Here is a 10619-nt window from a genome sequence, read left to right on the forward strand (position 1 = left end):
TCCACCATGTGTCCGAGAGCTTGACAACTGGGGCTCGATTAGGCAACCACTCATACTCGACATCGATTGTGCACGGCTCTCCATGCCCTCCCTTCAATGTAGAAAATATTATGTTAAGATGTTTGGGCAGGATTGAGGAATAATTAAGCAACACACAAACCCTAGCATAGTCAAGGCCGGCACAGGACCTCGTTATCATGTCTTGATACATAGGGTTTCATACTCCATTACCGATGACACTAAGTCCATCCTCAGTCCAGTATTCAATAGGCAAGTGATGTAGTCGAATCCAAATCGATACCTCTGTATAAGTTGTTTCTTGAGTACCATGTTCCCACTTTTGCAATATGATCGGTTGCCCTTGTAAGAGCAACGCATCCCCCTTCGATCACCTCCTCCATTGAAGCAGTGGACTGGAACTTGAGAAAATAAAATCCATTAGTCCTATCATTGACATCTTGCACCCCTTGCCAATTATAACATACAAAAGCGTTAGTATGGTGGAAAAAGGGTTTTTTTTTTCCTAGAAAATACCCTACAGCCGTTGAATGCTACTTCCTTGTCCTCGTCTCCTCCATTATTTGCATTGCTCAAACACCTATTTCCCCATTATACTCAGACGAAACCAATCTTAGAGTTTTACGTATAGACTTGTTGAAACCCTCGACAGACCAATATACATGCATGTTAGCGTTCGGATTTGTATAACCCCAACATATACCTTAGGCTGACTCGTCTCCTTTGACTTGACCTCTCTTGTTGATCAATGAGGCTTACTTTCACTAAATCAAGATCAGGAACAATTCTTCTCGCCATTATATCCTACCAGGCTAAATTGCATTTATTGCCCCGTATATTGGGGGGGTAGCATTTCAGGGACTGTAGTTAAGGGTGTAGCAAATAACATCCCAAAATTAAATTTTTTTTGGCAATTTAAGGACTCCGGCAATCGGATTTTATAAATTTGCCGAAAACTGCTTACCTGGACACAAATTAGGGTTCCAATTTGGGGCTTTTGTTGACGTGGCCGGGGGTTAAAAAATTATTGCCAACTAAGCTAAAAAATTATTTCCAATTTGGGGCTTCATCATCTTCATCATCACCATCATCATCTTCATCATCACCATCATCATTTTCGTCTCTCTCTCTCTCTCCTCCCTTTCTTTCTTTACATTTCTTAGTTCTTGTTCTTCTTTCTCCAAAAAATCATGAAATTTTCTCATGAAATGCAACTCCTCTGATCTCCTTTTCACATATTTTGGAACCCCAACTTGCCCCCCCCTCTCTCTCTCAGCATATACATACAGCCCTTGTATCTATTCCCACAACCCACCTTCTCCCTCAACTTTTGTGTGCGGGTTCTTGTTCTTGGGTTTAAGTGTATAGATATATACACATATGCCGTTTTCTCAGTCGACTCAACTTCCTGCGACAATGAAGCCGACCGCCGCAACACGGGCACACGCCTTTATGGTGTTGACTGGGGCTCCGTCGACCTCTCCATCGTCGACACAGAGAACGAGGAGTCTCAGCAAAAGCTGGAAGATGATTTCGACACCTTCACCACTACGAAGGCATCCGATCTGGGGCAGTCGCTTGTGATTGCCAAATCCCCTTCAAAATCCACATCGTGAAGGATCGGGATATGAAGGAGCAGCATTTTGTTTTTGTTTTGGTTTTTGTTTTTTTTTCTTTTTGTTTTATGTTCTTTTCCACATCAACGAGGGACTTGGCAATTTTATCCTACACCACAGCCACATCAGCAGCTTAGTAGGCACTAATTTATAACCTCACGGCCACATCAGCAAAAATCCCAAATTTGAACCCTAATTTGTGTCCAGGTAAGCAGTTTCCGGCGCATTTGAAAAATTCGATTGCCGGAGTCCTTAAATTGCCAAAAAAAATTTAATTCTGGGATGTTATTTGCTACACCCTTAACTACAGTCCCTGAAATGCTACCCCCCCTAATATACGGGGCAGTAAATGCAATTTAGCCTATCCTACCATGTGCCGCCACAGTAATATTGTGCTTTACGTCGTCATCCTAAGTTCTGATCATGGAGCGGTGCGATAGGTCCACTTCCATACTTCTCATCCCATCTTAGTTTTAGGGTTTGTAATAGAGAACTAGATGGTACATCTCCATGTCCAAAACACATTCAGCTAATTGTAGGAATTCTGATAAGCAAAACAACTATTTAATCATCTCCACTTTCTCCTGATCTGCCTCATCAACCACCTCCTCCTCCTGGCCTTCGACACCAGGGTTCCGAAAAGAGAGAGGAGATAGGAAGGAGAGACACCATTGCTATACTAAGTTTTGGTTCTTGTCAAACAAATGCAAAATAATTCCATTTGATGTAACATTTTATTTTTATATAGTAAATCGATCTCAATTATATCATGAACGTTAGTTATTAACTTCAATTATTAACAATTAATATATCAATTATTAATATTAATTATTTTGAATTAATCAATAACTATTATTATAGTAAACTAACAACTACGGCTAAAACCAACACCCCCATATATACTGATGGAACTCGACACTGGAACTTCAATTTTCATCAACTAAACTAGCATCACATTTGATGTAATATTCACCTAATTTTAACTTTAAAATTTTGATCCATCAACTTAATACTTATCTAATAAAAAAAATATACATTTCATAGAAATTATTTGACAATAAAAATTCTTTTAATTCTCGTACATTCATTTTTCACCTGAAGCTTACATTCTCTAAACATCAGTTGATTTATGTTTATTGACTAATCTTCCTCAATAAAAAGAAATACTGTAGTTCACCAAGGATTTTGACCCCCAAAAAATATTAAAAATTAAAATAAATAGATAAATAAAATCTCAACTTCCTTTATATTAAAAATAAACAAAATATTTTTTTCCCTTATCTCTCACAATATAACAAAGATGCATTTGGGTTGACATATTTAAAATTATAAATTACAGATCCATAGAATCAAATCATTTAACTTAAGTTTGTTTGACTTATTCTGAATTTTGAAACATTTCAACCTTCCTCTTTTAATTTTGAATTATATTTTATTAAATACTTATGAATTTTAAATTCGCATTATATAGTCATTTGAAATCAAATTCAATCCCATTTATCCTAAAAAATCGAAATTTTCAATATATATATAGATACACATTGTTCCCCAGAATTTGCTATCCCTCTTCGTAACAACTCAACCGAGAAAACCACAATATTTTTCCTTACCAATAATATTTTTTTCGTTTCCTCACAAATAATGTGATGACAGAACCCCCATCTTCCAATTTGTGGACAATGATAAATGTAAAAACGTGAACCTCCCTCCCACGATTTTATTTGATTGTTATCTCCGATCACAAGACAATTTTCTTTGCCTCATTTAAGTATGAAGAAGAGCAAATGTTGCACAGTACCAGAACTAAATTCGTATTAAGAAAAATCTTCAAATCGTATACTTCCTCCGGGTTTTGGTGTAAACTGAAAGAAATTGCTTTCAATGATACTAACTCATTGCAAAATCGTTGCCAGAGAAGTACATGGCGATGCTGGGTACAATGATACAAGCATTATGGGTGCTAATATCTAACAAACTGTTGTATGTTGTCTTCGCCTTTCCTCCCGTAAGGGTGACTCTCACTGAACCCATGCCGACTTCCTTCAATTTTCCGTGTTTTCTTCCTGAACTTGGACGCATTGCTGTCTATGTTTAGGTTTACTTTGGGAGGAGAAGTAAAACAGAATGAAGCCGCCACAGCCTGCCAAACAATACAGATCAGTATCACCATAGAAAATGATGGAAAGTGAACAAAATTAATTGTATTTGTCAAGGATTTGTGGATAAACTAATAAAAGAGAAGGCGAATTAGGTTCAAGATGACTGTTTGTTAGGCACGGCAAACATTCATGATTTCATCACAATGTAAAGATTTGAGACGTGAAACTATTCTGGGTACGTCAGATAATTTGTGGAACTGCAAACACAAACACGGATAGATGCAACCTGAGCTACGCATGGGGCTAAAATGAAAGCAAATAATTAACCAAGTGGTTACAATCTCCATTGAAGATGCATACTTCACAGAATGTGCAAATCTTTGTGCTCAAGGGGGAAAAGTGATTCAACATGCTTAACTGTTTCCCCAGTGATGCAGGAAGTGTCAGAAGGGAGCAGAATTGAGGGAGAAGCAAAACCATCATCAATCAATTGCAGGTTACCGCATTTGATTTGATAGTGCTTCCATTACCCCCACTGATGTACACTTGCCTTTCAACTTGCTCTAATCTGGCTCAAGATTGTGGTATGTTTGATTAGAAAAGTAATTTCCAAAGGTTCACATTTCAAAGTGATTGGTCTACCCAAGTTTTTATTATTTTTTTCTCAACTGTCTTCGCTGTATAAAAGTTTGCATTATCTGGGAAAAGTTCAGGCTTCAGATTGTCAGTTGTGAGTCACATGCTTAACTATCTATCTATTTCTTTTAGCCTATCATCTGTGAAGGCGGCTTTTACTAGCTATCCTAGCACTACAGATTATATTCAAAAGAATAACTTCAGTCTTAGCTCAATAGAGGTGAGATAAAATAGATCAATAAAAGTAATTTAAAACAAGAATAGATATGTAAAATATTTAGGGATATAATTGGCCATCTCTATTGCCAAGCACGCCACTGGATTTGCCGATTTCTATCAGATTTCCTCAGCAAATTGTTATTGTACTTCACGCCTAATGGGAACGAGCCTCCAGCAAGATTCTAGTGCAACAGACTCAGCTAGCAACTATTTCCAGTTTTCATTTTTACCTTCTGATAATAGTTTTGCCAAGTTGCTAGAGAAGTCTGCTGCTCTCGTTGATAAAAAAAAATAAACAAATCAAATTATATCTCATAACCTATGTGGGATATTACAGAAATCTTTGATTAGACAGACCATGCACTTTATCACTCCAATTTAACATTTAGTAGAAGATACACTACTTTGGCTGGGAAATATAAAAGTTGAATGATGATATGTTACAGAACAACTAACATAAATACCTGGAGGTCAAGCCGGTGAACATTGAAGATGTCCTTCATAGAGTGCGAATTGTATGCTAGGATGTAAGATCTGTAAGCATCTTTAGCGGACTTATTCAAATAATAGTTGTTGGAAACCAACTTTTCCTGTATCATGTGAATAGTGAAAATTATGAGTTTCCTTCTAACTAAAGGACAATCAGATACCGGAGCACCACAGTATCTCAAGAAATGATGAGATTAAAGCCTTTCGAGCAAGAATTTACCAAGTGAGATTGAACATTTGCCAGCTTCTTCTGATCAAATTCATACTCTTTGACGGGCACTTTTGCAGCCTGAATTTTCAGTGAACATACTTTCAGGTAATAACAGAAAAAAAACCCAGCAAGATTTGTCAAGTGAAATAGCTAAAAAAGATTTTATTTTGTCTCTAATGCTACCAACACAAATCATATATCACATTCTAATAAGAGGACCCTCAACAAAATTTTCTCTATTAACTAATACACATTGAGAGATCTTCAGCCATATGAGACGTTAACTGCAATTGATTGAGGAAAGAAAACAGCAATTCCAGCTTCATCAACATAACAGTATTGCGACTGACAATGAGGTGGACAAATAGAACACAACTAGTGAGTGGTGACCTTACAAGGGTTCATGCCAACAAAATCAAAGACTTTCCTCAGTTTAAGGATTTCCAGCATCAAATAGAACCACAACAAAAACAGAGTAAAGATGCAAAAAATACCAAATTAGTTCTGTTATGACCAAACTTAAATCTGCGATTTGCTATTTCATGGAAACCAAGTAATTCAGACCTTAAGGTACTTTAGAAACTGTAACTCTTCTGGAATCAAGAAAAGCAGCGCATTTCCTTTTGCACCTTCCCCACGGGCTGTTCGACCAACTCTATGAATATATTCCTGAATGTATGGACATAAAACCACAGGTGAGGGAGCTCAGAAGTATATAGAATATGCAGCAAACTACTCCATCAAGAAAGTTGTCAATCACCTTAGGCTCATCTGGGGGGTCATATTGCACAATCCAATCCTAGAAAAACAGAAGAGATAAATCAATCAGTGCAAGCCCTATATGTGACACAAATCAAAGAAAGTGCAGATCTGTTGGATCTCACTTATTTCAGGAACAAGCAATCAACCATTTAGTGTTGGTCGTCAGTGAACTCAATAAATCGCGGTAAAGATTCCCAAATTATTTTGCATGGAAGAATCATTCAGAAAACACTGCAATAGGCCATGGAGAAACAGCGAGAAAAAGAGCAGCATATATGATAATGTAAGGAAACTGTCAAGCACCAGAAAAACCTTATGCAGCTCTCAGTGCAGTGGTTGCTTTCTACCTATTTCTCATCACACAATGTACACAATTCCTGTATTTCTGTAAAGATATATGAAAACACAAACCATTCACCATTTGGACCCGTAAGATGATCCAGTAAACAAGTGAACAAAAGGGTGGCCAGTTCACAGTCTTCAAGCTCATCTGAGTAAAGACTCTATCCACATTTTTAGAGCATGAATGTAGGCAATCCCTAAAGCCCCTTCCCCCCTTTGAAGTTAAATTCTTCCCATTCTCATTTACACATTAGGGCTGCATGTTAATCGTTTCTTCTGTATTCTTGTTCCTCGTCAGCTTCTTTTCCCTATCTGAGTCCTCTTTCCTTCTTTTTAAAATTTTTCTTATGAATTTGGGGGTTGTAAGGAAAGGGAGGTCGATGAAAGTGAAAAACCTACCACTGCCGGAATATCAAGACCACGTGCAGCTACATCTGTACATAACAAGATACCCTTCTCTGCTTTGCAGAAATCAAAGAAGGTAGAGGTTCGTTTCTGCTGCTTTTGCTTTCCGTGGATATCGAGACAATCAATCTGAATGTATCTAAGAAGTTCTGAATGGAATTTGACAGAATTGCAAGATGAGAAGAAAACCATCACTTTCTTTGACAGATTCCGTTTCAAGAAGGAATAGAGAAGAACAAATCTCTTGGCACTAGGTACAACGCAGTAGCCTTGCTGCAGTCCTTCATTTGTGACCTACATGGTTCAATCACAGGAATTAGAATTAGTATAAAAGAAATAGTTCTGGATACTAAATACCAACTAGGGAAAAAAAAACCAAATGGTTCTCATACCCTCTTTCTTCCATCATCCACATCAATATAGACAGGAGTTGTCTGAAATGATAAGCGAGCAAGATCTTCAACCTGAAATTGATAAATAGACATTCCTCTTGAGTTCTTCAATTAGCAATTAAAATCCTTTTGTTCGGTCCCAAAAGTCAAAGATCACTTTTGCCACCATACAACAAGATTCCAGAGTATAGGAGCATAACTTTCCAAGCTGAAAAGTCCTTTAAATACTGAAACTTCAGTAACATATTGATAATGTAATCTCATTATTTCTTTTGTTGTATTTTCTTTTCAATTTTTTCTTGTCTTTATTCCCAAAGACAACAGCAAATTTCTTCCCCATGCAGAGAGAAGTGTCAATACCTTTTTGGTTTGGGTAGCAGAGAAAAGAGCAGTTTGCCTCACCTGCATGATAGGTAGCATAGTCAGATAATTCAAAGATGAGTTGATATAGCTATATGTTTCACTAATAAGTTAATTGTATTTCTCACCAGGGCAATCGCATTAAGACAATTAAACCCACCAATTATCGCTTAATATAAAATCTAACACAAATTGTGTAACAACTACAGCAGCAGACACAGTTTTGGAACATCATTATTATTACTCCAATGATATTAAAACAGATTAAGACATAAATAAGTCTGCTTTGAGAAGTTAATTCTTTGCTAGAAGAACCACCAAGAGTATATAAATACAGCAATGCACTAGTTCTCAACAATAACGAGACGGGAGGGGCTGGTTTGAAATGCTTGAAACAATAACTGACACAGAAAAGCAATTTAACAACCAATCAAACCTTAGCTCTGGCTGTGCATACCTTAGGCAAGATTTTAATGATTTGCTTCATTTCTTCTTCAAAATTAGCTTCCAAGATCCTATCAGCTTCATCAATCATGAGGCACTGCACAAACAGTGAATGTAAAAGTTAACACAAGAGTCTCTCTGTGAACAAAGTTCTTGTTTCCAATAAAGGAAAAGGATGAAGATGTCTGGGTCTAACTCTGCATAAAAATTAAGTAATTTGAGAAGGGAATTATAACAAGACATAACTGTACAGAAAGAGCCTTGTGGAAAAGTTTTTATCACCTGGGGTGAATACAAGCTTGACATACTCCTTTCTCTCCTTCTAACCACTTAGTTTGATATAAATCAATTTTAAGGTCCATTACAACTGAAGATCTGATGGACAATGTTTAGGCTTGAAATTGTAAAATAGTGTCTGATTATCAACCCAAACCAGTCTCATTTGAAAAGAGAAAGATCTTGGTCTCAATTCACTAGTTCAAAGTGAAAAAAATATTAAACAAAAGAGTCCAATTTAAGCTAAGCCCATGAACTCAAGCAAAGAAAATGAATAAAAATATAAACCATATTGCTCTTAGCAGTTAACCGTTGAGAGTGTAGTTCCTTTTTCAGTAGAACCCTGAATTTGGAGACAAAACTTGGTCACTGTTATATTATGGGTTAGTAAGTCTATTGCTCTTTTCGCTCAAAATACCACTGTTGAGAAAGCAGGTATAATTCATTTCAACGATATTTTTTCCTAATCCCAGTTTATAGAATGATTATTTAAAGTTAGAGGCTCTACACAGGAAAGTCCTCATAATTTACAAGTTTTACAAGACATTTGAATTGTGAAATAGACAAGATCAAATCCAATGCTTAAACTTATTTAGAGTATGTGAAAGCTTCCCAGCTTTCGAGAGAATAAGGACACCAAAAAATGAACTTTGATGTGCTTGTAGCAGAAATATAGTTAACCATCATTAGGATAAATAATAATCAAATCAAAAAACTTAGGGGAAAAAGGTCATACTTTTAGGTTTTTATATATGAAGCCCTTAGTGTTCTGAAGATGGTCAAGAAGTCGACCAGGGGTTGCCACTAAAAGATTTACGCCTTTGGCAATTCGCTCAGCTTCTCCTCTTCGTGCCGCACCACCAATTACTAGTCCCAGTGTCTGTGAATGATACTTCAGAAGGTCCTTTGCCACAGCATGTGTCTGTTTGATTAAGTTGAAAATCAGTCTAAGAAATGCAAATATACATACATCCTAGCATACATAGTGGCACTGTCAACCAAAAGATGGTATATTCATCTGTTTTGGCTCAAGCTCGAATACACTGCAAATATATGTTGGCAAAATGTTTGTTATAATGGAAGCAATATCTAATATGAACACCTCTGTTCACTCTTCAATGTTGTACTGGAGATGGACAGGGACAATACATTCCATCATTTTTCTGCTATATTAGTAAACAGCTCAACACGAGAAGATTATGTTTTAAAGGAGGTGGCCAGGTATTCGAGCCAGGTCTATGATTTTCTGGAGTAATTATGGTTACTGTAAAAGAACGGAGTAAACATATCAAAATAAAATCAAAATAGAAGAATTAAAATACCTGTATGGCCAACTCCCTTGTTGGACAAATGACGATAACACCAGTCCCATTTCTAGGCGTAAAACGGATGTGATACAACAATTCCACCGCAGGTATCAAAAAAGCAAGGGTTTTTCCTGACCCCGTCCTTGCAGCTCCTAGAACATCTTTGCCTTCCAGAAGTGGTGGAATCGCTCTAGCTTGGATCTTCATCACCCAACACAAGAAAACATAAGTTTACTGATAAATGAACAAGTTTCAATCTTCAATTATCTCAGCTCAAGGTAAGCAGAAAACTTGGAGCTAACAAAAATGCTTCCAAATAATTTGGATACCCTTCAAAGAATTAAACATTCTAAACAATCCAAACCAAGCTTCCCAAAATAATACAAGGACAATCAATCAACACTATATGGATGAACTAAATAACATTATATTGTGTCATCTCCAGAACATGCACCAATCAACACCACGGAAATCATCAGTAACAACTTGTGTAATTACCAATATAAGATATTACCTGCGTCATGTACTGAAAACCCATGTCTTTGATGGCATTCATAGTGGGCTCGGATATCGGGAGCGCTGCAAAGGCTTCACTGCTCATAATCCCAGACTCAACCCTCTTCATCTCCTTCTTCAAGACAACCTTCTCCTCGTCCTCTCGCTCTTCTTCTTCCTCTTTTCCCTCCTCTTCGGCTGTCTTCTTCTTCTTCTTCTTCTTCCTCCCTACTTTCTCCTCCACATTTGAGACTTTCCCTTCTTCCTCTTCCTCTCCTTCGTGTTCTTCTCGTTTCAACTCTTCTCCTTTCTCTTCTTCCTCTTCTTCATGACGTCGTTGTGTCGTCTTCGTGTTCTTCCTGTCTCTCTTTCTCTTGCGCTTCTTCTTTGCGGACTCCATAGCCCCATTCTCACCGGATTCAAGATGTGGGTTATCTTCAATGACGGCCATCTCGGAGGCGGCGGAGGCAGAGAGTTATGGTGGAGAGGTCTTGCAGCAGAGAGTTGCGGCGGGGAGGTTTTGGAGAGCTCTGATTTGGGCCGCCTAT

At 37.4% G+C, this 10619-nt stretch overlaps 1 protein-coding gene across 1 annotated transcript; it reads right to left on the bottom strand.

Annotated features, from left to right (window-relative positions):
• Nucleotides 1-3421: 3421 nt before the first annotated feature.
• LOC105164333 (DEAD-box ATP-dependent RNA helicase 51) lies at nucleotides 3422-10619 on the bottom strand. The gene is made up of 12 exons (XM_011082955.3): nucleotides 10091-10619; nucleotides 9592-9777; nucleotides 9006-9191; nucleotides 8007-8090; nucleotides 7550-7591; nucleotides 7190-7261; nucleotides 6792-7091; nucleotides 6049-6087; nucleotides 5853-5957; nucleotides 5298-5366; nucleotides 5053-5178; nucleotides 3422-3774 (listed from the first exon to the last, which is right to left on the bottom strand). Exons 1-12 carry the CDS (start codon nucleotides 10520-10522, stop codon nucleotides 3595-3597), a joined length of 1821 nt encoding a protein of 606 aa, XP_011081257.1. The 5' UTR covers nucleotides 10523-10619; the 3' UTR covers nucleotides 3422-3594.

Source organism: Sesamum indicum, linkage group LG6 (genome assembly GCF_026168435.1).
Source record: "Sesamum indicum cultivar Baizhima isolate 11 linkage group LG6, ASM2616843v1, whole genome shotgun sequence".
Classification (NCBI taxonomy): Eukaryota; Viridiplantae; Streptophyta; class Magnoliopsida; order Lamiales; family Pedaliaceae; genus Sesamum; species Sesamum indicum.

Coding starts and splice junctions, on each gene's coding strand:
- LOC105164333 (XM_011082955.3), bottom strand. CDS start 10,522: ATGGCCGTCATTGAAGATAACCCACATCTTGAATCCGGTGAGAATGGG. Junction 9,192..9,591: donor CAAGGGAGTTGGCCATACAG/GTATTTTAATTC, acceptor TTAATCAAACAG/ACACATGCTGTGGCAAAGGA. Junction 5,179..5,297: donor CAAATGTTCAATCTCACTTG/GTAAATTCTTGC, acceptor CACATGATACAG/GAAAAGTTGGTTTCCAACAA.